Consider the following 25,547-nt stretch of genomic DNA (forward strand, 5'->3'; position numbering starts at 1 on the left):
TTGTCCCCTCACCCTTCTTTACCTTCCCAATTGTTTATTTTAATATATGATTTTTTGGATTAATGTAGATTAATTTCTAAAAACTATATTGCAATCTCCGAGTATATATACATATTCATCACTATGTATATATATATATATTATTTATGATAAATTTTCTAACAAGCAAATCCATTGTTAAACTCTATTAAGGGAGACCTTTTTTCTTCTTCTTTATTGTTCTTTAAACTTAAAAACTACATATACATAAGCTACAAAATTACTTCAACCAACCCATCTTCTAGCGGATCTAAATAATCTAATCCATGGACCGTATCCACCCCATTCCTCGTATTTACCTTCTGGGTACCAAGAATTGGCCTCTAACCTGCAAACTCTTTCAGGATGTGGCATCATGGCAAGAACTCTACCATTTGGCGACTTGATACCAGCAATACCATTACTGGACCCGTTAGGGTTAAAGGGGAATCTTTCAGTGACATTACCATAATTGTCCACATACCTTATACAACATAGACCTTCTTTCTCAAATTTTTCCAATTGTGCAGCATTTTCGGAAAACGTAGCTTTACCTTCACCATGTGCGACAGCAATTGGTAATTTGGATCCTGCCATGCCGTTCAAGAAAACAGACTCTTCGCTAGAATTATCCTTCTCTTGAGAGATTTGCACCATACATACACGAGCTTCATACTGTTCACTCACATTTCTTTCAAAACTTGGCCAGTTTTCACACCCAGGTATGATCTCTTTCAATCTACTCAAAAATTGACAACCATTACAAGCACCAAAAGCAAATGTATCCTGTCTCTCATTGAAGAACTTAGAAAATTGTGAGCGAACACCTTCATGGTACAAAACAGATTTAGCCCAACCGGCACCTGCACCTAACACATCACCATAGGAAAACCCACCACATGCGGCAAGGCCGATAAATTCATCCAAATGGAATCTACCTTCTAGTAAATCGGTCATAGTAACATCAACTGAATTAAATCCAGCTTGTTGGAAACACCATGCCATTTCCATTTGACCATTAACACCTTGCTCTCTTAGTATAGCAACCTTCGGTTTTTGAGCGCATAATTCTAGTCCAATCTTCATATCGTCAGCTGGGTTGTACGTGAGAGCATATTGCAAACCAGGATCTTTATCATCCGTGATAGTGGCAAATTCTTCTTCCGCCGTCTTTGGATTATCTCTCAATTTCTGCATCTCATATGATGTCTTGCTCCAAATTTGCTCCAATTCAGATCTTGTGTTGCTATAAACTACATCACTAGTCTTTGAATTAACAATCTTTATTTCTTGACTGTCGAATGATGGCTTACCTACAATAGAAATATATTCTTTAGCAACCCCGTTTTCATTCAATATTTTTTCAAATTTGCTCAAATTCTTACTCGAAATTTGGAAGATTGCACCCAATTCTTCATTGAACAAATTAGTTAATTGACAGTCTAAATCTTCACCATCAATGTTTACCACCAAACCACATCTGGAAGCAAATGCCATTTCAAGCAAAGTGACAAGGAGACCACCATCTGATCTATCATGATAAGCTAACACTATATCTTCCTCTTGTTGGTGTAATGTAATCAAACTTTCCAAGAAACCCTTCAAAACGGCATTGTCATACACAGTAGGGGATTTATTCCCAACTTGGTTGTAAACTTGTAACAGAGCTGAGGCACCTAATGACTTGGCTTCTTGTTTAGCAGATAAATCAACTAAGACAAGGACAGAATCTTCGGCAGTCTTGTTTAAAAGTGGTGTCCATGTTTTGCTGGTGTTGAAAACAGGTGCAAATGCAGTAATATTCAATGATAATGGTGCAGTAACCTCCTTATCATCCCATTTCATTTTCATGGACATAGAGTCCTTACCAACGGGGATCGCAACGCCTAACGCAGGACATAAGTCCAAACCTAATGCTTGGACGGCTTCGTATAATTTAGATCCCTCACCTTGATGAGAGGCTGGTGACATCCAGTTAGCAGATAGTTTAATGTGCTGTAGAGATTTCACATCAGCAGCAAATAGATTTAATAACGATTCTGCCACAGATAACTTAGCAGAGGCAGATGCCGAGATTAAAGCATTGACTGGTTTTTCGCCCATAGCCATTGCTTCACCAGTAGAAATTATTGTTTCACCCAAAGATGTACCGGTGACACCAACATCTGCAACAGGTACTTGCCAAGGACCGACAAATTGGTCTCTATCAATCAGACCCGTCACAGATCTGTCACCAATGGTAATCAAAAATGACTTTGAACCAACAGTTGGTAAGTTCAAAACTCTTTGAATAGCATCGTGTAAGGATGGAATTTTAGTTAAGTTAGCTTCTGGTAGATTTAGCGCTTCCGTTTTAGCTTCTCTTGACATCTTTGGAGGCTTACCGAATAAAATTGGCATTTCCAAATCTATAGGAGTGGTCTTAAGAAGAGGATCTTCCACAATCAACTTTTGTTCAGCAGTAGCGTGACCAACAACAGCAAAAGGCGCTCTTTCTCTCTTACAGATGTCTTCAAAGATGGATAAATCTTGAGGAGAAACACCAAGAACATAACGTTCTTGAGATTCATTACACCAAATTTCCATGGGTGACATACCTGGTTCCAAAGAAAGAACCTTTCTAATATCGAATTTAGCACCTAAGTCATTGTCATGCACCAATTCAGGCAATGCATTGGATAACCCACCAGCACCAACATCATGGATGGATTGGATAGGATTGTTGTTACCTAGGGCAACACAAGCGTCAATTACTTGTTGACAACGACGTTCCATTTCTGGATTTCCTCTTTGTACGGAAGCAAAATCCAAATCAGCAGAACCTTCACCGGAAGCTATAGAAGAAGCAGCACCACCGCCTAAACCGATTAACATGGATTGACCACCAAGGACTATTAAACAAGAACCTGGGGTAATTGGAGTATTTTTCAAAGCAAATTGAGGTCTGACTGTACCAAAACCACCGGCAATCATAATTGGCTTGTGGAATCCTCTGATTTCTTCCTTTCCTTGGTGGTTCAAAACCTTTGTTGTTAAGGTTCTGAAATAACCGTTAATACAGGGCCTACCAAACTCATTGTTGAAAGCGGCAGAACCTAAAGGTGCCTCTATCATAATATCTAATGCTGACGCAATGTGGTATGGCTTACCAATATTCAATTCCCAAGGTTGTTCATTACCTGGTATCAAAAGGTCGCTCACAGAGAACCCACTCAAACCACATTTGGTTTTAGAACCTCTACCTGTGGCACCCTCGTCTCTGATTTCACCACCAGAACCTGTAGCAGCACCTGGGAAAGGAGACACGGCTGTTGGATGATTATGGGTTTCAACCTTAATAAGTAATGGAATTCTTTCTTTTATAGAGCTCCATTCCTTTGTAGCGGAGTTTGGTGCGAAGAAAAAGGCATCGTTTTCACTGTCCAAAACTGCTGCATTATCAGAGTATGCACTTATGGTATATTCTGGGTTTAACTTGTGTGTATTTCTAATCATTTGAAATAAAGTATATTGTTGCTTTATTCCATCAATTGTCCAATCGGCATTGAAAATTTTGTGACGACAATGCTCAGAATTTACTTGAGCGAACATGAATAGTTCAACATCTGTAGGATCTCTTTTCATAGTTTCGACGAAGGCGTGAATCAAATACTCCATTTCTCCACTGTCTAAAGCCAAGCCCAATTCCACATTGGCCTTTGATAAAATGTCCTTGGGAGACTGCTTAGTGTCATTAGGAGTCAATGGAACGTGAACTAATTGCTTTGGCTCTTCATGTGTGAAAATGCTCATCGTATTTGGTGGTTCAGTTAGATACAATTGTTGGGTCATTCTATCGTAGACACACTTCAACGAAATATCATTTAAATTCTCTAAAAGAGGGAAGCCTGGGACAGTCTTTATTAGTAAAGCTAAACCTCTTTCAATACGTTGAACCTTGTCTTGAAGTCCACATACATGGGCAATATTAGTGGCCTTGGAAGACCAAGGAGAAATAGTACCTGATCTGGGAATCACTCTAATCAAGTATGTGTCTTTGCCAAGAGCTGAGCTAGGCAAATTATTAGCTACAGCATCGTTTAATTGTTTTGCTAATGGATCGTTGGCAATGTCCAGAGGAGAATCATAAGTCAACAAGACCTCTAGTAATTTAGTATCACGTTCAGACAAATTTTGAGCGATGCCGTTGACATAATGAATATAACACGAACGCAGTTCATTGATGACAGAAGTACTATTTGTATAGGAGTTTATATCCTTGATCAAATTTTCAACTCTGAACTGAGATAAGGCCTTAGGACCTGCAAAAATATAATCAGTCATTGAACTTGACTTCTTTTGTTAAGGACCTGGGAAGATTTATTGTCGATGATAGACTCGTTCAAATTCTTAGGGATATTGACAGAAGAATGTAGAAAAGAAATATGCTTCGAAATATGTCAGAGACAATTATTTAAATATAGATGTCAAGATTCTCGGGGAAAGAAAGAGTTAATTAATGGTATATATTGCATTTATTACAGTACCATCTGTTTAATGAGTCCTCTCATTCATTTTTTTTTTTCATTTTCCGCCAGCTCAAAGAAAATTTGAAGAACGGGTCAACAAGAAAGAGTCAGGAACAGTTGAAGGACATTTTTGTATATTTACAAGCTACTGTGGAATACATATCCTATTTAAGTGCCATGCACAGTCATCGCTGGTAAGGATATATCCAGTTCAATATGATATTCTGCACGAGGGAGTACAGCTGTGATGATATCCAGTAAAGCGAAAGAAGGAATGGAGCCTGTGAAGACATTGCTAACATAACTACGCAACCGAGCCTCGAGACATTTAGTATGCTTGCCATTGCTTCTTGGACCCTGTTAGAATTCCTTGAAACCGTCTTTATTCCCTGCGATGACAAACTCGAACTGAACATCAGTCGGCCGTTAAATTCCACGTTTAATACCGCTAGTGTTCCTACCAGGATGGGTGCCAGCAAGGGCATTGCCATTAACGGTGTGCTGAGATCAAAAGAACCAAAACTCAGCAACGAAATCCAAGAAGGGTAAAAGCTCTCAATTAACTGTGCCTCTGTAAGTGTCCTGATTCCCATTGAGATTGTAACCCAAAGAGGAATTTGCACAATCGGTAATAGTGCATTCTTCCATAAGGGTACATTATATTTCTTAAATAATCTCTTTTGTCTCTTTCTTGTCTCCTTCACTGCCAGGAGTGTAATTTGTTCCGGTGTCAAGACACCAGGATTCTGTAGTGGCAATGGCAGAAGAGAACCGTTGGAATTTATTTCGGTAACAATTTTAGACTTTTTATTAGTGATAGCTGCTAATCGAAGCTTAACAATTGGCGTTATTGGGTGCACCAGTTTCCTTAATTCTTGCTGTTTCAAGATTCTCTTACGCTGCCATATACTAAACGGGAGCGTCACGACGGTTCTAAGTGTAATAGTGCTCAAGGGAACAAGCACTATCCAAGGTATGTGTAAAACTTCATGCAGAGTTAAGAATGTGTCAGCTACGTTTTGAAAAAGAGAAAAGTTCCTCTTTGTATTCGGATTGACCCTGCCATACCGAAAGCCAACTGAACTGCACCGAAACGAGGCAAAGGGATTTTGATGATTAGCTAGCCTCTTAAACATAATGCCATACTTCGATCTAAAGCTTTTTTGTTCTTAAGCCCTTTTCCAGTAAATTCTTTTTGTCCTTTGGTTAAATTTATAGATGATTGAAAAATTAAGCCTGCTGACAAAAACAAAAAGTGCAGGATATTAAATAAATGAAAGCATCTATTTATGCTAGATATATTTAAAAGAAAAAAAAAAGACAAAAAGACGAAATATTCATTATTATTATACATGTGGTACGAGGAAAGAAGGTTCTATTCAACTTGGCTACCGTCCCTCGGTTTGTAATGAGGCAACAGCTCGACAACCTCAGCTGGTAGCCTACCATCAACCTTAATGGCATACATACCAGCAATATTATGATCTACGCTTAACCACTTTGCTACCCACGATTTGGTTGGCTTACACATCCCAACTAGACCTTCGAAAGACGGCGAGGTACATTCCATAGTGGAAACACCTGCCTCTTCAAAGATACCCTGACAATTGGGACAGCCGTCTCTATTGAACTCATTGGTGGTCTGCACTATGCCACATAGCATACAAGCTCTTTCACTAGACATTTCTTACACTATACCTTCTTCGCTCTTGTTGCAAGGGATAATAATGGACATATGGCTATGATATTATAGTTTCGAGCCTTTTCTTAGTTTTTCACTTTTTCGTTTGAACTCATCATCAACGTATGAGGTGACCATTATTAGTGTCTAGAAATGAAAGTAGTTAAGAGATTAATGAACAATATGCATGAATATATTTATATATGAACTATGGCGCCATAAAGTGCAACGTACTTATTTATTTCACATATGTTAGACAATTAGGACCGTTTCAAGTAATAGTAACCATCCTTTTCTTCCATGTCATTTCTTACAAATTCAGGGAGTTCTTCGCCCTTAGCACTATCATATAAAATGATACCATTGCCTAAAGCATGCTTCTTTTCGTTTCTCTTGTAAAAAAATAACACAACAAACGTCCATAAACCGTAGATGGCACCAAAAATCAAGCTTACAGTGTAACCAGTTTTAAAGCGTGGCGACTCCACGGTAGGCCATGCCAGGGTAGGAATCCAGGCGTAAGTGGACTGAGAGAACGAGTAAATGGCGATCCATGTAATAGCTTTTACCTGGGGATCAAATCTCAAGAAATCATTAATAAATGACCATAGACATGGAGAAGCAGCCACACTGAAATACGTGGTGAAGAAGGCATACCATTTAGCACTAGAGGAAATATCCCATTTGATAAGTAGGGCACAAGAAATAGTATTCATTATAGCAGCAAAGACCATAAATATCCACTTGCACCTAAATAAATCGGCACCAAACGCGCAAAAAATGACGTATGCAAATCCTAAACATGCAGGTATAACACTCAGATTGTTTACTTGAGCAATAGAGTATTTGGGATTAGACTTCAACCACAAAGTATATGAGCCACTATAGGCCGTCATATTGTTCCACGAGCACGTATCGAAAACGACAAGTACCCAAAATGCTGGTGTACAAAACACTTTCTTCCACAGCTTTCCGCTCCAGAGTGGAGCTAGTTTACTTTTATCGACACCATCCTTGATTTGGTTCCTCTTATTTCTTGCTCTTGCAATTCTTATTTCTTCATCAGTCAAGAATAAGGAATAGCATTTAGATGGCACGCCGGGAATAACAAAAAACCCAATAATAGCTGTTGGGAGAGAAATTGCAATGGCATCGATCAAAAACATCCACCTCCAGCCTGCCAGACCATGAACACCGTTCAAACTTTTGAATATTCTACTCTGTAAAAGACCTGAAGTCACAGAACCCAGTTGTTGCCCACAAAAAAACAAACAGACCCTTGAATTTATTTCGTCGGGAGCATACCAGCAACCCAAAATATATTGGGACACTGGATAGTAAGCGGCACCAAACGCACTCAATATGAATCTGTAAGCTCTCAATTCGGCTAACGAGTTTGCCCTGTAACACGCAAAGGTAAACCAAGTCCAGCCCAAATCCATTATGGGCAAAATAATATGAGAAGGAAATCTTGGCAACAAGTACATAAAGGGTAACTGGAAGACAATGGCACCCACACTAGCAATAGTGGAAGTGTAAACGAAATCATTACCCTTCATGCCCAAATCTTCCTTCATGTTGGAAACATATGCGTTGGTGTAGTTATTCGAATCCACTGATTTAGACCAACATAACATAAAAAAGTACAAGGCAATAACAATGTCTAGTTTATAAAGAAGTTTTCTTTCTGCCTTTGTTTGAGTGGTATGATTAGGGTACAAAAACTCGTACCACTTACGTGATTTTTTGAACTCTTTATTAACACGATACTCGAATTCATCGAAGTATTTCCACCATTTACGTCCAGCTTCATCTCTCACCTCGTATGGCAAATCATGCCTTAAATTATGTGGATGAGTTTCTACAGAAGTAGTTTCTGCCGTAATGTCGGCCTTTGATAGCTTATCTACGCTGTGATGTAGTTCCTCTTCAGTTGTAGCACTGGAATTAGTATCTTCTGAGTACAAACATTCATCTTCTTCAGGCAGCCTTCTCAAATGAGGGAAGTAACTCCTCCATGATTTACTCGAAAGAGTCATTGTTTGCTTATCTGTGTTGACTTTAGTCATAACTGAAAGTGAACAGAAGAATGATAATATTCAGTTTCAGCTATCAAAAAGGAGGCTTTATATATAACTACGTTTCTTATAGCCGCAAGAGTCATGCAGCTTGTTGGGAATGGCTATCACTCGATTTAGCCCTGCATCTCATATTTCAGTTCATTTTTTTTTTTTCATTTCACGCCTTTTTCCTCTTTCGCAGTTGAGTAAAAAGAGTCTTTGATTGCGTACGGCCTATTCTGTGTGAATCATCCTAAAGTGATTCAGAATCTTAGCATCATTTTGGGTCAACTAATGATGACTCTCTAGTGTACTGCGGTAATTCTTGGCTGACGCCATCGTGAGAATTTGTGTGCTAACAAAAAGTGATGTTATATTTGCATGAAGCATAGCAATGAGATGCCATGTGAAAGAAAATGGACAAGTGTAATATGAACGAGAATATGACTAACAATCATAATGTATCAGCTTTTAATTAATTTTAATATAGTGGCCGATGTGTTGCAGGAAACCTGATTCTCAAACACGCTGCGCTCTAAAATAAAGAAATGAGTCTCACATCCTCGAAAAGTGCAATAAAGTTGGGCTTAAAGTAAAGTTTGTGTATCGTTTATTTATCGCTCACCAAAATTGCAACCATTCCTCTTCAGAAGATCGGTAAGTGACTAATATCTCTTTTGATATGTAGGCTATCAAGAACTTGGCCTGTAATAGTGGTTGCATTATGTCTTTCTGTTGTATTTCTCTGCCTTCTTGTTAGATTTAGGCAAGCCTTAAAAACGACACTTGTACCAAGTACTCCTGGCATTTTGTTATTCGCTGAGGGAAGTTTCTGCAACAAAACGCCCAGATAACTTCGAGAAAGAGAGCATTCGTGACCTTCCAACTGTAGTCAAATACTGTCCTATGCCACAGGTATATTGTAAAAAGAATTATTAAACCCGTAGCACTTCTATCTAGTGCGAAGTTTTCACCAGCTATTTATTGGTTGGCACCACATTTAAGAATTTTCATCAAGAAAGCATATTTTCATTTTTATCTTGTACTACATAAAAAGACATATATTTCATGTACACATGGAACCAATCACTAAAAATTAACTATTTATTTCATTGAATGAACAACGTACTTTTGAAAAAATTTGGGAGGTTGATAAATGAACAAAAATTTATCGGCGGCTCTATAAAGATCTTTAAGCAATTTCAAATCCACTCGAGTAGGTGTTTAAATCGTCACAGTTAGTTGGAACCAGTTCGAGTTTTTGGAATAGCTCACAAGCGGGATGATAGTAATATCCTTCCATTGAACCTGTTAATTGATCTAAACACACATAGTAAAATCCTTCAAACGATGCTCCTTCCAGATGGTAGATATCATTCAACGTAAGGTTTTCTTGTTCTTCGTTATCCAGGAGAAATCTCTCCTTCCACTTGAGGTAAATATACCGTTGATTCATAAATTCTGCATTTTTATGATTATGCTGACCAAAATTTCTGTCCGCTAACACCCAGTTTTCAGTATCAAAGTGACCGAACCTCTTCCAATGAGAGCAATCACTCTCCCTCTGTGCTTTATACGGATCAAGAGTCTCCTCAGCGGGCCAGTGAAGTGAACATAATGGGTATTCATTATAATTAATAACGTACCCTTCAAAAAGGGTCACCACTTTTTCTAAGACTGGTGTCAAATTTCGAATAGTAAAGGTGCCTGTGACGTGCGGGTCCAAAGAATGCGATGCCTTATAAAGAGGCAGGTTCACAGTATCAATTTTCACTTCCACAGTATAATATGTGTATTTAGAAGATTGTGAACCACCAAATCTTAATCCAGGTCTTAGAAAATCTAGATGCCTATCAATGGACTGGTAGATACATTTACCATTCTTACTTACCAAATTGGTTCCTTCCTCATAAAAATCACAGTCTTCTTCCTCTACTGGTTTAGAAAAAAATGAAGGTATATCAATTTTGGATAACTGGTAAGCATAAGTCGAAGCAATTATACCTTCGGTATCATCATTTCCTTTATCACTTTGTAACAACAATTTTCTGCCCATGTTTAGAGATGTCATACTACAACGTACTTTACAGCAAGTATACTATAATACAAGAAGAAAGACAAACTTAGAGCCGCCACTATGAATTCCCTTTTTATATGTTTAATGAATATTTGAATTAACAACGAAGGCACTACATCATTGCCTCACACTTTCTTTTTCTGTACTGGTTCATCGAAATATTTTTTAAGGGCGCCCCTAAAGGCTATTGTTAAAAGAGCAAAAAAAGGTACCACAGACGAACAGCAAGACATCAGCCAAAGGTATCCCAGAGAAAAGAGGGTTGACAGGAGTATCTTAACCGTATTATTTAATTTAGAATAGAACAACATAGGAAACCTCGAGTGTAAAGGTTTTATATTACAGAGTAACACGTGACGAAGTGACGCTAGCATAGGAGATTATTATTTCTTTTGCTTGTCTCCATATAAGATGGTAACTTTTATCGTGGTGCTCGCATAAATGACTTTTAGAATGAAAGAATAATGAAACACTAAACCTAATATGTTTAGTTTCTGTATATCTTTTGCGGTTTTGTAATAAATTTAATGTTATTTGTATTACTTCATAGCTTCTATTTGACAACTATTTTATTTGACTAAGAATTTCAATGGTTTTACTCTGCTTATTTTCATTAGATGTAGAAAATTCGTGTGGTTCCATGTTTAAGTGAGGCGGGATCACTATTGCTTGGACTGAAGTGATATTGTTTCCTGATGTCCTTAGCAGTGGCGGTTCCTTTTCCCGCTGCTTTGGGACCGAGTTCACATAAGTGTAATTACTTGTTGAAATGGGTTCGATAGCCTTGATATCCAAAGGAGGAAGGAGGATTGTATTAAAATTTGTATCTCTCTTTGGAAAAGTAGGAGACAATGGTAGACAAGATGTTCCTGATAACGATTTCACGTTGGTAGCAGCGGATAAAGAGCCTCTTGAAGTTTTGCGGAAGGGCTGTTGAAGGGCAAAACATGACCAGTTAGAGATATCTGATAATAGCGCTTTGGTCTGGTCATTCAGGTGAGGAGAGTATATTAAATAGGGATAAAGTATATTGTCTCTTAAAGAAGAAACAATAGCATGCAGTAGTATATGATAAGCAATAAAAGAATCTGACCAGAAATCGAACAAAATAGAGTGTAGGTCTGTCACTAAATCCTTTCGACGCGTGATGATATAATCATTAATAAACACTTCAACCTTCTCGAATTCCTCTTTCTCCATGGGCGAAAGGTAGTTCTGACGTTGTATATATATTGTATCGAACCAGAAATACAACAATAGGTCAATGTTGGGATTTACTAGTAGTTGGGATACCTGCGAAGGTGAAACATCCGAGCTTGCAATCAATTCAGACGAAAACAATTTCAGTTGGAAGCTAACAATGTCAGTGATCAACTGAATATTTCTTGAGTTTAATGACGCCAAGTCGAGCGACTTTAAATTAAGAAGCATTGATATAATTGACAGGTTCGTAGTAATCAAAGTCTCATCAATGAAGGAGGAAGAATGATGTAGTAGACATGAGGTGGATACCTGAGGGAAGTTGTCAATAAACCATATGTTCCTCGTTGTCCCACTTCTTATAGTTAAGTTGTTGATAAATTCAAACCAGATGGTTTCCCACAATAACCAATGACTTTTCGATTTGCAATCCGTAATTCTCGCATTCAACACGTTCGCAAATAGGGAGGAGTTTGAACTGGTATCAGATTTGATTGGCTGCTGCATTATAAAGCATTCATTTAAGTAGATCAACAAATCATGTACTCTAAAATCAGGTGGCAGCTCCTGCGGAAAAACCTTCTTTATTATGAAATAAACGTATGCTGAATCAGTCAATACATTGATTTGTTTTAAAGTTAAATCAGTTTTTATAATTGGTAACCCCGTGTATACGAAATCTTTCAGCGAATTGGACAAAATGAACTCTTGATTAACAAACCAATTGAAAATCAGCAAAGAGTCGTTGTTGAAGTTGTTCGAATCACGCAAGATGTTGACCCATAGATCGAATATAAACCACGCATTTTCTCTGCTATTCAAATAATGATAACTGGACGACGCAGCAGTAAAAGGTTTCAGGATATCTTGAAGCATTGTAAATACGTCAAACTTTTTAATAGAGTTGGAAACAGGAATGTTATTTTCCAGCATTACCAAAAGAGAATAGAATAAAATCACAGCAAAAATACCTTGCCTCTCCTTCTCTGGCACAAATTCGCCGTCGACGACCTCACCGCATTCATCGTTGTATCTAGAAGAACTGGTGTACATGTTTGTACAACATATAAACCATAGCCTTTGGGAATCCTGGTTCAATGAAATGGACATCCCTAGACATGCTATTATAAGGCCAAAAGGTCGGTTAATCCAAAATCTCTCGACTAGCTCGTTATTTTGTAGTGACGAGAATAAGTCCGGTAAAAAGTCCTGAAAGATCTTATTTTCAGCCAAGTGGCTTACACCCATTCTGAAAAAAGTTAGAATATCTCTTGAACTGATGAAATCTAGTGAATACTCCTGCAAAATTTTTACACTGATTGAAGATGCCAAATGACTCTTAACCTGTTTAAACCCGCTCTTTTTTTTTCTCAGAAAAGGAAATTCTGTTCCAAAGAGGCCATGCTGTTGTTTATCCATGTTTTCAGTATTGTTACTATGGTAATGGATATTGATAAGGCCGCTATTGACCTTAATCATCGAGTTAACCAGTGTTTCTAATTTAATACCCTTTGGTGAAGTCGAATCGACAGCACCAACGCCCACCGTAACTGGTAATTCAGCTTTACTTTCCACCATAGACGCGCAACTCGATAAGAGGAAGGTTCTATGGACAGTTCTAATGTGCCGCTGTAAGAGATCGCGTCTAACAAAAGAGTGTTTACAGATTTGACATTGAAAAGGTTTCACGCCCGCATGCGACCTTTCGTGCCTCATCTTGTGCTCGGATCTCGAGAAAGGTTTCAAACAGAATGAACATATATACTTTTTCTGACCCACGGCCATAGCAGTGATGATGCAAATACGATAACGTATATTAACAAATTTCTTTTCTCAAGACCAGCTGTTTGAAACAACAACAAGTGCAGTTCCTAAGCTATGTTAGTTATTTCGATACGACGAGGATTGTAAAAAAAACGAAAAGAAGGCAAAAGAATGTAACACTCAGTCTTTATAAGTAGTACTTTGAAAATGCGGTATATATAAATATGTGGGGTGAAATAGAGCTGGCTCGAAATCTAATATGCAAAGACTAAGAAGATAAGTAAGTCATAACAAACGTCGATGATTTTGAGTTGTAAGCACAGGCGCGGGGGAGGGGCACACACCCTTGAAGTAAAACCGGTCTATAGTGTTACTAGAATACCTCCTGCGCTTGGCTATCACTAGCAACACTTGCTTTCATCATTTGCAGCGGTGACCTTTCACTCATTACCAGATCTTTTCTCGTCATCCCCTTAGTCCGAGTAACGGCCGTCTTGCCGCGGACAATCGGGTATGATCGAAGGGGTATCAGCAACGCGGGGTAGCCGACTCGGGGCGCCGAGAGCGGGGATCAGTCATCGTCGCAGTAAGCGGGTACGGACCCTGTCGCATAAGACGACGCCGATACCTGTGCCTGCTCGTACAAAGGCACTGTCAGCTCCGCCGAGTCGGCACCGAGCGGCTGTAGCGCTGGCATAAGGTGATCGTTAGTGCTCTCGTGATAATTAGGCGGCGGTTGAGGGAGCGTGAAGTGCCCAGTTGCAGTGGAGTTCAGCACAGGGCCCGGAGTCAGACCAGGAGCGGAGTAAGTGGTTAAAAAAAGGGGTACTAGTTCGCCTGGGCGGAAGTGAATCTTGCCATCATGCTTGTCAAATAACACTAGACGGCCCTTCATTGGCAAATGCGGCGAAATGAATAATAACATTGGCAGTTGCGCCTTAATTTCAAGATTCTTGTACTCGCCATCTACTTGGCGTTGCAAAAGTATGCGTACTTGCAATTTGTGCATGACACGGATCAGGTGATCGTGTATGCAACAGTCTTGTGTGATTTGTTTTAGGTTATCTGGCATTGTAAAGGGACAGTCAACGTCAAGTTTGTCCGTCAGAAGACCGAAATTCGCTAGATGGGTGAATTTTGCAACAGTTATTTCGTCATCATAGATTTGCGCGCTGCTATCTTTCATTGCGTAATACTGGATTAGCGCCATCTCTATCCTATCCAAACGGATGTTCTTCTCAAAGGGGAAAATCTTGATCTTCACAGGAGTCGTGCTACCAATAGGAACGGCTCTGCTGGGGATGGAAGTTTCGTATTGCAACTTGTCCCGCCATGTGTTGCCCACGCTGATTTCTTCTTGCATAGCAAGATTGTCCATTGAGAGTGTGCGTAGGATTCTGAGATATTTGAATTTCTTGACAATAATTTTGTTTTTCGTTCTTACGCCGTTCCCGCCCATATTTGCGCTACCGTTTGTAGTATTGGAAGAGGTGTGAATGCTTAGATCGCTATCCCAGAGCTGGCGTCCGTCTATCATGGCCTCGAAGGAATACAGTATACTTCCACTCTGTAGTCCCTCGATTGTTTCGCACACTTCTGGAGGTAGCATTGTATTGAACGGTAGTTCGTAGTTACCTCTCTTCATTAGAAATAAATACGAACCTCCGGATCCGTCTTTACTACTATTACTATGGCCGTTATTATTATGAGCGTTGGTACTACTACTTCTGCAAGGGGGGTTTTCCTTCAAACCTTCGAAAGGGGTTCCTGTGACGCCGTTTTCTGGCAACTCTAATATTTTTCTATGAGAGGAATGCGTTTTTCTACGAATGATTTTGTTGAAAACAGGGCTCGATAACGACCTCTTGCTCAAAAACATTGCATTACTACCAGTGTCCACATCTTGGCCACTAGTGCTGCCACCGCTGTTACTGCTATGTTGATTTTCTGACTCATCCCCACCGACGAGAACATCTCCCTTTGAAGAAACCAACAGGTTGTCCCAGTAGCATTCGAATATTTTCCGTTTCTCTTTCACTAAACTTGCTAAACTACTGCTGTTTTTTTTATACCTCCCAACTTGCAGGAACTCCAACTTGAATCTTCCCACTAATCTCAGTGATATTCTTTTTACCACAATGTCGCTTCTCACTGAAATCACTAGGTTGCCTGATAATGGTATAGACGACAACTCCAACGGCGATCCTTGGATCAGGATTATGTCTTTATACGGAGAGTTTATCCGTATGTCAAAATAGCTTATCTTCTCCCTTTCTTTCTGCTCTGAGTGCCCACCACCATTAGAGAGCGAACTAAGTGAAAACATAGTCTACGTTCTCCTTATCTTTTCCGTACACTCTGGAAGGTATTTTTCCGTTGTGCTCATCTTAGTTATCTGCCTCGTTTTCCTTCTTTTTTTTTTTTCAACTTTCAATTTTCGAAGAGGATTGTTTTTTAAGATTACCAAAGAAGATGTCTTCAGAAATATCTAATAACACATGAAGCAAGGGAGGAGCACATTTTTAGAGGGTCAACCTTCCACTTCAACTTTTTTTTCTTCATTATAATCAAGAAAACCTAACATAAAATATGAAAGTATCTCGCCTCTTGCTCTATCTTCATCGTACACCTGAAGGAGTTTTGCAGAACTTCGCTTCAAAGACACATGATATACACAATGTTATATCTACCTCTTACGCATACCCTTGTATTTTTCTTTAGTTTTCAAGTACCTTTTGCTCTCAATGTCATATCTATAAATTTTATACGAAAGTGAAATGCTCTCCACCTTTTTTACCCAGAAAAGGCAATATTTGGACGTATATAATAAAAGGGGCCCAAAGGAGTGAATCGCTAACTTTAAACATTTCTTTCTTAAATGAATGAAAAGTAAACTAGTAAACCCGGATCAAGAAGAAGACCAATTTCTTAGTTCAAATCGACGATCTTGGTAATGATATAAATAAGATCAGGTCGTTGATTAGAAATTGCTTAGGTTATGAATAGTAATGAACTAGATCTAAGAAGTAAATATTTTTATGAAATATTCGGTAAGAAAAGAAAAGCAGACACATCCACCTCTGTTCAGCCGTCCTTTATTGAAATTAAACCAACTATAGATGATATTTCGATCGACAACGGTGAAAATGAAATTAACAGTGGAGGAAAAAATGGAATCATATTCAATAACAAATTAGGACATGACGCCAGTGCACAGTTTAGGATAGTAGCGAACTCTTCTGCTAAACAACAGAAGGCCTCTCCTGGTTTACGTGTTTCAACTTATTTCAATTCAAATCATCGGTTCTTCGCAGATGGTATGGTCCACCCCACTAATAAAGAAAAGTCAATAATTGAGCTGAATGAACAAGATAAATTACATACGAACAATTTAACTTCGTCATCATCTCAAAAGAGGTCGAGTGCTTTACCTTCTTACACAAGAAAGCATTCGTCTCCCTCGTTATTACCGTCCCTCAAAAACGGTAGTAGTCACGTAGAAGACCGTGAGCAGTTGTCGACACCTTCAACTCCCAAGAGTGCAGATCACATAATGGAATTACACAAATCTTTTCACGGAAAACCCAACTCTTCTAGCACTTCTTTATTTGCAGTAGAGTTAAAGAGAAACCAAAATAGACGCTCATCAAACTCTTCCAATAATTCTAATCAATATCGACGTCTTTTTAACCACCATCGCCATCATTCAAGATCTAAATCAAGTCCTGTCTCTTTATCAGAAATATGCATGTCTACCGGGACCCCTTTGGTTTATCCTGCACTTCTATCACTAATAGCAATCAAGTTCAAAGAAACTATCCAATTGAGCACTTATAAAAAGATGGGATTACTTTATAGGGATTCATTTACAGGGAAACAAGCGATCGATACTTTATGCTTGATTATAGGAAGCTTAGATCGTAATTTGGGGTTTTTGGTTGGAAAGGCACTGGAAGCTCAAAAATTGTTCCATGACGTCCTTTATGACCATGGAATAAGAGATTCCATAGTGGAGGTATATGAATTTTCTTCAGAATCAATTTTCATGGCTCATCCGTTACACAGTTCTACTTCAATTTCTGACACATTTTCTTCTTCTTCTTCTTCTTCTTCACTTAACTCAATCGGTGCCAAAACTGAAATAAATGGCGTTTTTGTACCACTATCGCATTGCTTTTCCCCTACATGTTCTTTGGAAAAGCTTTGCTACTCTATCTCATGTCCAAATCGTTTGCAACAACAAGCTAATCTACATTTAAAATTGGGTGGTGGTCTGAGGAGAAACATTTCTTTGGCACTTGATAGGGAGGATGATGAAAAGATTTCTTGGACGCATTCTGTACCAAAGAGTGTGTGGGAACCTCTATCTAAAGAGCAAATCAAACGGCAGGAAGCAATTTATGAATTGTTTACCACAGAAAAGAAGTTTGTTAAATCTTTGGAAATTATCCGAGATACTTTCATGAAGAAATTATTAGAAACGAATATCATTCCATCAGATGTAAGGATTAATTTTGTAAAACACGTTTTTGCACATATCAATGAAATTTACGCGGTTAATAGAGAGTTTTTGAAAGCTTTAGCACAAAGACAGGCATTGAGCCCAATTTGTCCTGGAATTGCAGATATTTTTTTGCAATATCTTCCTTTTTTTGATCCTTTTCTATCTTACATAGCTTCGAGACCGTATGCCAAATATTTAATTGAAACTCAAAGGTCCATCAACCCGAATTTTGCACGTTTTGATGATGAGGTTTCTAATTCTTCTTTGAGACATGGAATCGATTCGTTCTTATCTCAGGGTGTTTCAAGGCCCGGTAGGTATTCACTGTTAGTCAGAGAGATAATACACTTTTCAGATTCATTGACAGACAAAGATGATTTGCAAATACTAACGAAAGTCCAGGATCTATTAAAGGATTTAATGAAAAGGATTGATAGAGCAAGTGGTGCAGCACAAGACCGTTATGATGTTAAGGCGTTAAAGCAAAAGATTTTATTTAAGAACGAATATGTTAATCTAGGGTTGAATAATGAAAAAAGAAAAATTAAGCACGAGGGTTTACTTTCAAGAAAAGATATGAATAAAATAGATGCATCTTTTTCAGGAGACATTCAGTTTTATCTACTCGATAACATGTTATTGTTTTTAAAATCAAAAGCAGTAAACAAGTGGCACCAGCGCACTGTATTTCAAAGACCTATTCCATTACCATTATTGTTTTTTTGTCCCGCTGAGGATATACCGCCAATAAAAAGATACGTGACAGAAAATCCGAATTGTTCAGCAGGTATGCTTTTGCCCCAATATCAAACAACCAATCCTAAGAATGCTATTACGTTTTCCCATTACGGCATTAAACAACAATACCAAGTTACTCTATACGCCCCGCAGTTGGCGGGATTGCAAACATTAGTAGAGAAGATTAAACAAGAGCAAAAGAGGTTTCTTAACGAAACTAAACAGATCACTTTTAAGCAGATGACAGGCCAATATTTTCATTCATACTTAAATGGTAATCATGTCAACGATGCTTTGATTTGTTTCGCAGGTAAGGTCTTATTAGTTGCAACACGTCTCGGACTTTATATAGTTAATTTTTGCACATCAGTCAATCAAAGACCAGTTCATCTTCTGCACAATCTCTCAATTTCACAGATCTCTGTATTGGAAGAGTATAAAGTTATGATCCTTTTAATTGATAAAAAACTGTATGGTTGTCCTTTGGACATATTAGATGACATTGTGAATGCGGATTCCATTTTTAAAAAAAAATCTAAAGTTTTATTAAAGTACGTTTCAATGTTCAAAGATGGTATTTTTAATGGCAAAAGAATCATTATAATTGCACATCTTTTTTTGCATGCGGTAAAATTATTGATTGCCAATTCTTTGGTATTCGATTTTAACAGTAGTGATTTTAGAAAAAATCTGAAGGCATCCTTGGCGGAGTTTAGTGTCGATTCTGAACCTTTGTCCTTTTCATTTTTGGAGAATAAAATTTGCATTTGTTGTAAAAAAAGCATCAAGATATTAGACATTCCAGAAACATGCGATAAAAAGGATTTCAAAATGAGAGAACTATTAAATCCTCATAACGACAAAGTTTTGTTGAATCTTTGTAAAGAGACATTCAAAGTTTTCTCTATATTTCCAGTGAAGAGTCTACATTTTATTTGTTTTCCAGAAGTTGGCTTTTTTTTGAATAAGCAAGGAAAGAGGGAAGAAGAAAAGGGTATTGTTCATTGGGAAGGCGAAGCTGAACAGTTTGTATGCTCCTACCCTTACATTGTGGCATTTAATAGTAACTTTATTGAAATAAAAGACATAGATAATGGAGAACTTGCTCGCTGTGTGCTTGGAAATAAGATACATATGCTGAAAGCAGATACAAAGAGGATTTTGTATAGTTATGAGGATTCTCAAGGATTTGAAATAATTGAATCGCTGGATTTTTGAGAGTTGTAATTGCATCAATACTTTGGAATTAATTTCTCGCAACTGTACACATAAATTGAAGCTATAATTATTTACTTATGAAAAGAATTTATAATCGGCTCCATATACTTTGGTCGCTGTAAAAGAAAGATAATAATACAACAGACAAGAATCATCCCAGAAAAAAAAATAAAGCCTCAAAAGTTGACCTTTTTTCGAGTTTTCATGTCTTTAGCACAGATCAAAAATTGACCCAGAGTGAAAATTGATCTCTTCAAGATTAAACTGCGAATTCAAAAGTTTGATCTTGATCATTTCTTCGCAGAGTTCATTTTTGGGATCTATATGGTTAGTTTTTTGTAAGGAAAAGAGTTCTGACCTTATTGAAGATGCTGAATTTACTGAAAGTAATTGTATTAACATATCGATTACTTCAATTCTGTTCTGTCCACTTACGTAATTATTCCAGATTGCATCTGAGATTGGAATATGTATATCAAACGTCTCCTCCATAGGGTTTAAACGCCATTCCACAGCATCGGAGGTGCTCTCCTCAGATAACTCATGCTTGATAAAGTGAAACCCATCGAAACTAATCTCGTTATCATTTAAGTAATCATGGTATGCACTGGGTAGCTCGAGCGTAATCCTGTTAATATAGCTTAATAGGTCCTCTCGAATGATCTGGGCGAGTAGTAGATCCTCGGAGAGCGGTGAAGTCACCATGACGTTGCATAAAAGCTCTATGTCCTGTGATTCTTTCATGAAAATGGCCTCGTATCCTGAAAGGAGATTCTCACCAGAGTTGATGCTATTGTCTTTATCATTACCATGTGATCGGAAATTTGTTACGTTGACGAAGTTTTGAAGGTATCTTAATGCAATTTTAGTCACTTTGTTGACGATTTTACTTATGGATGTAGTGTCAAAGATTTTCCTTAATAAGTTTTTACTTTGGAATATTGACGGATATAAGAATGCACCAATCAAGTTTACATCATTAAGTTTATAATATTCTTTAACTTTTAATATCTTTGATAGTATTTTTTCAAACGGTTTCTTGAACTTAGTGAAGGTAGAACTTTGTATGATCTCTTTCAAATACAACTCAAAGTTAATGATAAAGGCTAGGGTATGAGTGAATTTCAACGGGGCAGGAGAAGCAAAATACTCAATTGCTTGCTCGAAAGTTTTTAAAGTCTCTTCTACCGCAACTATAAGCCGAAAATCAGATCCAGTAAGCGATTCATTCTCCAAATGAGAGTTGATGGATTTGAAGAAGGGAACCAAGTTTGCAAATTTTTCCAAGACATTTTTTAAACTTGAAAAACTATCGCAACTGGAGGAAAGTATTGAAGTTAGCTCATCACAAGTAGGTTGTGTATATGTTTGACAGTAGAGCAGGAAATCTGATTTTAAAGAGTCATTTAGTTTAACTTCTTCTATCAAACAACTGATTTTCCCAAGCACAGATGACGATATATCTACATGGGAAAAATCGGTCAACGAATCTAATAATGACCCTCGTGGATGAATTTTTTTGACCAAAGAAAAGGAAGAAAGTAATGATTCAGTAGACACATTGAAAAACGGTTGTAAAAAACAGTGAAGCAATTCAGTTACAATGCAAGTATGGTATGTTATCTTCCTTGCACTCCTAGTATAAGAAGTTGAATTATTGCTATTTCCATTCTCTAGCACCTTTCCAAAACGGTTTTGCGGTAAATTTATTGATATTATTGACTTTTTTAAGCCAGGGTATTTCGAATACAAATCGTTAAGCTGTTCCTGCCAGACACTGGTATCTATATCCGTTGTTTTACGTGTAAGGATAGATAATGGTAAAATTTTCGACACTTTATTGACATTATCGAAGAGCTGTAAAGAAAACAACAATCTCGTTTCATCAAGTCTTGTTAAATTTACGGAAACAAGAGAGGCTAAATCCAAGCCAGACAATTGTACCCGAATGTCCTTCATATATTGCAAGTAGGCAGGTTGATCAGACTCCTTAGTATCGGATAAATGGATACTAAAAGGAAAATAAGTACCATTTTTTGAAAGAGACCTTTTAATCAGCTCATCTATTGATTTCGACAACCCCACGATTGATTCTTTGATCATGTTAATGGTCAAAGGAGGAATTCTTTGAAATTTTGAGAGTAAGAATTTAAACGACTCTTTCTCGAAGAAATTTAGTGGTAGATTTTCGGAAGCTATGAGTATGGCTATCAACTGTGAAAAAGAAAGAGAATTAATGCTTTGTGACTTACCCATTTCATAGTTTTTGAAACTTGAGTTTGAACTGTAAGTTAAGGAATCATAGCTGGGTTTGAGTGCATTTCCTAAGTGGGAAGTATTATTCTTGATAGCGTCTCCTACTTTGAAATTCATAGAATAGAAATTCTTATTTGCACTTATATTATGTTTGGATTTTAAATGAGATCTAAAGGTTTTCGTTAAGGTTGTGTCGCTCCTCGCTAATACCTTCCCGCAGTGTTTACATTTAACTTTCGTTAATTCTTTATCAATGGCTAAAAAGTGAGACCAAAACTTGGCTATATTTTTCTTTAGCATTTGGATCGGTATCCATATACTTGAACCATCATTCACGATTTCGTCTTCGGGATGAATTCTTCTTAGTATATTTTTGTTGCTATTTTTTTCTATAAGTTCCACGTCTTCAGTAATATCTTCTTCATCCTCGTCTTCCTCATCCTCGTCTTCATCCTCGTCTTCCTCATGACTAGTAAATTCCGAGGATGAGTGTATTGAATGATTAGAAGTGTCTATGATGTTATTATCTTCTAAAGTCGCCAAATCCCCGTGTAAATCATGCAAAGCAGTGTTCATGTTTATAATTGGATAGGTTTATGCATACACTTTTTGCGGAGACGGCGGTTACTCTATGTGTGATTATCCCTTTTTTTACTATTTTATTGTTTACTGATCAAAAGTTGAAAATTTTTCGCCTAAAGAGTATAACGTAAAAGACGAAATGTTTAGATGATTCTTAAATAATATATCAACAAAGAGGAAAGAAAAAGCAATTAAGTAACTCAAATTTTCACTGAATTATATTATATTTCACGATGAGTAATGTTTCTGAAGATTTGAAGAATAGTGAAGGTAAAAAGAAAAGCAGAGGAGGTAGATATCACAACAATAAGAGCAGAGGCAAAAATAAGAATGAGACAATAGACTCCAAAAAGAACGAAGGAAAGAATAATAACAATAATGGTACGAATAACAACAATAAGGGCCGGAGAAGTAATAAGAAGAGGAATAGAGAGCATCATAACTACAAGAGGAAGCCTAGAATGGGCAGGTCAACCGAGAATGAAGGTTTTAAGCTTGTAATTAGATTACTACCTCCAAATTTGACTGCAAATGAGTTTTTTACTGTTTTGCGAGATAAGAATAATGACAGTGATGATAAGGAAGATATCCAGGGTAAATTTAAATACAGCGACTGGTGTTTTTTCGAAGGTCATTATTCTAGTAAAGTATTCAAGAACTCGACATATTCTAGATGCAATTTACTTTTCGACAACTTACCAGATTTAGAGAAATGTGCAACTTTCATCAAAACTTGCAAGTTCATTGACAACAAGGAAAATGTTACGATTCCAGATTTGAAACTGTCGCCTTACGTAAAGAAGTTCACACAAACATCAAAAAAGGACTCTGCACTAGAGGGAACAATTGAAGAAGATGAGATTTTTAAAACGTTCATGAATTCAATGAAACAATTGAACAAAAATGACGACTACTCATTCCAAGATTTCAGCGTTTTGAAATCCTTAGAAAAGGAATATTCAAAAAGCATAGAGTTAGAAAATAAGATAGCAGAAAGGACAGAAAGGGTATTGACAGAATTAGTTGGTAATGGTGATAAAGTCAAAAATAAGAACAAAAAGAAGAAAAGTAAAAATGCTAAAAAGAAATTTAAGGATGAGGAAGGAACCATTAAGTTACCAAAGAAAAAACGGAACAGAGGTAAAAAGAAGCGTAATGATCGCGATAAAAGTAGTGTTACTAAGACTAAAAATAGCAACGTGGTTATTATCGAGGAAGCAGGTAAAGAAGTGTTAAAACAAAGGAAAAAGAAAATGCTTTTGCAAGAGAAGTTAAAAATATCCAAATCCTCTCAGCCTCAATTACCATCCACTCAGGCTCAGCCGTCGTTCCAACCTAAAGAAAAATTTTTGGCACCACGAGTAAAAATTTTGCATCGGAAGGACATCAAGAAGTAGCTGAGGGCCATAGCTTCTTACATATTGTATATGATAAATATGATTGATTAAATTACTATTGGAGTTCCCCGTATTTAATGATTTTTAAGGAATAGGCAAAGATAATAAACCACATGAAAAGTTGTAGAGCATTGAAATGAATAGTCTTGAGAACTGAAGATTGCAAGATCGGCAGAAAGTGCATATAGATATCCAGGACGAGATTATGAAGCTGGTTAACTTTTTGAAGAAGCTGCGTAATGAGCAGGTTACCATAGAGCTGAAAAATGGTACCACCGTTTGGGGTACTCTTCAATCAGTATCGCCACAAATGAATGCCATCTTAACGGACGTTAAATTGACGTTGCCCCAGCCTCAACTAAATAAACTGAACAGTAATGGCATTGCTATGTCCAGCTTATATTTAACTGGAGGCCAACAAGCTTCTACAAGCGATAATATAGCAAGTCTGCAATATATTAATATCAGAGGCAATACCATAAGACAGATAATTTTACCAGATTCATTGAACCTAGACTCGCTATTGGTTGACCAAAAACAACTAAATTCTTTAAGGAGATCGGGTCAAATTGCGAATGACCCTAACAAAAAGAGAAGGCGTGACTTTGGTGCACCAGCAAATAAAAGGCCAAGAAGAGGTCTATGATTCGCTACCAGTGTCACTTTCATCTTCACTTTCACTTTCACTTGAACTACTTTCTTCGTCAGAGTCGTATATTTTATTCCATTGACATTTACCTAATGGCATACCCCAGATGTGATCCTGAGTGACCAACCAATCTACTAATTCGTCCACGTGTATTATACAAAGTTCTTGATTATAGGAGTGAGCAAAGCAATCTTTTTGTAGTGGAAAACTTTTTAGTTTGAAATATTGCTGTGAATATTTGTATAATTGTACTTTAAATAACTTTATCAGATTATCTTCATCATTATCGTTGTTGTTTTTGTCATTTAAATAATAATATTGTAATCGCGCATAAACCAGAATCAAAGCAATAATGTATTTCGAGTTGAAGTTGTTTGCATTTTTCACATTCAATAAGAAGTTTAGCTGCTCGAAATTAGGTCTGATTTCAATCAGTTTCATCAAGATGCACTTGAACTCTACACCGCCGAGAACTACCATATGTAAATGGCCATCTTGTCCTCTCGATGTGCCAAGTGTGCCTACAATAACTTTCAGGAGCTCTACCATTGTATTGCCTCTCAAAGATTCGTTGCTTAAATTAACTTTATAGTACATTGAATTATGGATTTTATCTCTTGTCAAACGAGGAACAATCAGCGATACCGATTGGTTGTTTAACTGCTTTGAAGAGATGTGGGACTCCACCTGGAACTCGTTGATTGCCATTGTTTTTTGTATTTTCTTTCTGTTTATGCGCCTTTCTGGTTATAAAGAACACCGTATTATTTCAGCTTTATGCTTTACTTTTTTTATCATACTTTCTTACTCTTAAGATTCGTCTTTGATTCTCACAAAAATTATTTACATGATTAGAAAGTGAAAAATATAAATGTATACATATTAACTGCTAGTT

General features: G+C 37.3%; 12 protein-coding genes across 12 annotated transcripts; 3 read left to right on the plus strand and 9 right to left on the minus strand.

The window, feature by feature from the left end:
- Positions 1-264: 264 nt before the first annotated feature.
- Positions 265-4,341, minus strand: ADE6 (phosphoribosylformylglycinamidine synthase; the record flags this gene model as incomplete). Its single annotated transcript, XM_056222155.1, has 1 exon — positions 265-4,341. The coding sequence occupies one exon, from the start codon at positions 4,339-4,341 to the stop codon at positions 265-267; it is 4,077 nt and encodes a 1,358-aa protein (XP_056081874.1).
- A 370-nt stretch (positions 4,342-4,711) lies between these two features.
- On the minus strand, positions 4,712-5,662 carry COX18 (membrane insertase COX18; the record flags this gene model as incomplete). The annotated part of the gene is made up of 1 exon (XM_056222156.1): positions 4,712-5,662. One exon carries the CDS (start codon positions 5,660-5,662, stop codon positions 4,712-4,714), a length of 951 nt encoding a protein of 316 aa, XP_056081875.1.
- Positions 5,663-5,901: 239 nt separating this feature from the next.
- SPT4 (transcription elongation factor SPT4) lies at positions 5,902-6,210 on the minus strand (the record flags this gene model as incomplete). Its single annotated transcript, XM_056222157.1, has 1 exon — positions 5,902-6,210. The coding sequence occupies one exon, from the start codon at positions 6,208-6,210 to the stop codon at positions 5,902-5,904; it is 309 nt and encodes a 102-aa protein (XP_056081876.1).
- Positions 6,211-6,467: 257 nt separating this feature from the next.
- VHT1 (Vht1p) lies at positions 6,468-8,246 on the minus strand (the record flags this gene model as incomplete). The annotated part of the gene is made up of 1 exon (XM_056222158.1): positions 6,468-8,246. The coding sequence occupies one exon, from the start codon at positions 8,244-8,246 to the stop codon at positions 6,468-6,470; it is 1,779 nt and encodes a 592-aa protein (XP_056081877.1).
- A 1,213-nt stretch (positions 8,247-9,459) lies between these two features.
- GID10 (Gid10p) lies at positions 9,460-10,338 on the minus strand (the record flags this gene model as incomplete). The annotated part of the gene is made up of 1 exon (XM_056222159.1): positions 9,460-10,338. The coding sequence occupies one exon, from the start codon at positions 10,336-10,338 to the stop codon at positions 9,460-9,462; it is 879 nt and encodes a 292-aa protein (XP_056081878.1).
- Positions 10,339-10,908: 570 nt separating this feature from the next.
- On the minus strand, positions 10,909-13,329 carry SMKI06G1110 (uncharacterized protein; the record flags this gene model as incomplete). Its single annotated transcript, XM_056222160.1, has 1 exon — positions 10,909-13,329. One exon carries the CDS (start codon positions 13,327-13,329, stop codon positions 10,909-10,911), a length of 2,421 nt encoding a protein of 806 aa, XP_056081879.1.
- Positions 13,330-13,879: 550 nt separating this feature from the next.
- ART5 (Art5p) lies at positions 13,880-15,634 on the minus strand (the record flags this gene model as incomplete). Its single annotated transcript, XM_056222161.1, has 1 exon — positions 13,880-15,634. One exon carries the CDS (start codon positions 15,632-15,634, stop codon positions 13,880-13,882), a length of 1,755 nt encoding a protein of 584 aa, XP_056081880.1.
- A 672-nt stretch (positions 15,635-16,306) lies between these two features.
- Positions 16,307-19,768, plus strand: ROM1 (Rho family guanine nucleotide exchange factor ROM1; the record flags this gene model as incomplete). The annotated part of the gene is made up of 1 exon (XM_056222162.1): positions 16,307-19,768. One exon carries the CDS (start codon positions 16,307-16,309, stop codon positions 19,766-19,768), a length of 3,462 nt encoding a protein of 1,153 aa, XP_056081881.1.
- Positions 19,769-19,978: 210 nt separating this feature from the next.
- ENV11 (Env11p) lies at positions 19,979-22,600 on the minus strand (the record flags this gene model as incomplete). The annotated part of the gene is made up of 1 exon (XM_056222163.1): positions 19,979-22,600. One exon carries the CDS (start codon positions 22,598-22,600, stop codon positions 19,979-19,981), a length of 2,622 nt encoding a protein of 873 aa, XP_056081882.1.
- A 239-nt stretch (positions 22,601-22,839) lies between these two features.
- UPF3 (Upf3p) lies at positions 22,840-24,003 on the plus strand (the record flags this gene model as incomplete). Its single annotated transcript, XM_056222165.1, has 1 exon — positions 22,840-24,003. The coding sequence occupies one exon, from the start codon at positions 22,840-22,842 to the stop codon at positions 24,001-24,003; it is 1,164 nt and encodes a 387-aa protein (XP_056081883.1).
- Positions 24,004-24,208: 205 nt separating this feature from the next.
- SMD1 (mRNA splicing protein SMD1) lies at positions 24,209-24,649 on the plus strand (the record flags this gene model as incomplete). The annotated part of the gene is made up of 1 exon (XM_056222166.1): positions 24,209-24,649. One exon carries the CDS (start codon positions 24,209-24,211, stop codon positions 24,647-24,649), a length of 441 nt encoding a protein of 146 aa, XP_056081884.1.
- On the minus strand, positions 24,644-25,360 carry PRP38 (U4/U6-U5 snRNP complex subunit PRP38; the record flags this gene model as incomplete). Its single annotated transcript, XM_056222167.1, has 1 exon — positions 24,644-25,360. One exon carries the CDS (start codon positions 25,358-25,360, stop codon positions 24,644-24,646), a length of 717 nt encoding a protein of 238 aa, XP_056081885.1.
- Positions 25,361-25,547: the final 187 nt, after the last annotated feature.

The sequence above is a fragment of the Saccharomyces mikatae genome (assembly GCF_947241705.1).
Source record: "Saccharomyces mikatae IFO 1815 strain IFO1815 genome assembly, chromosome: 6".
In the NCBI taxonomy this organism is placed as follows: Eukaryota; Fungi; Ascomycota; class Saccharomycetes; order Saccharomycetales; family Saccharomycetaceae; genus Saccharomyces; species Saccharomyces mikatae.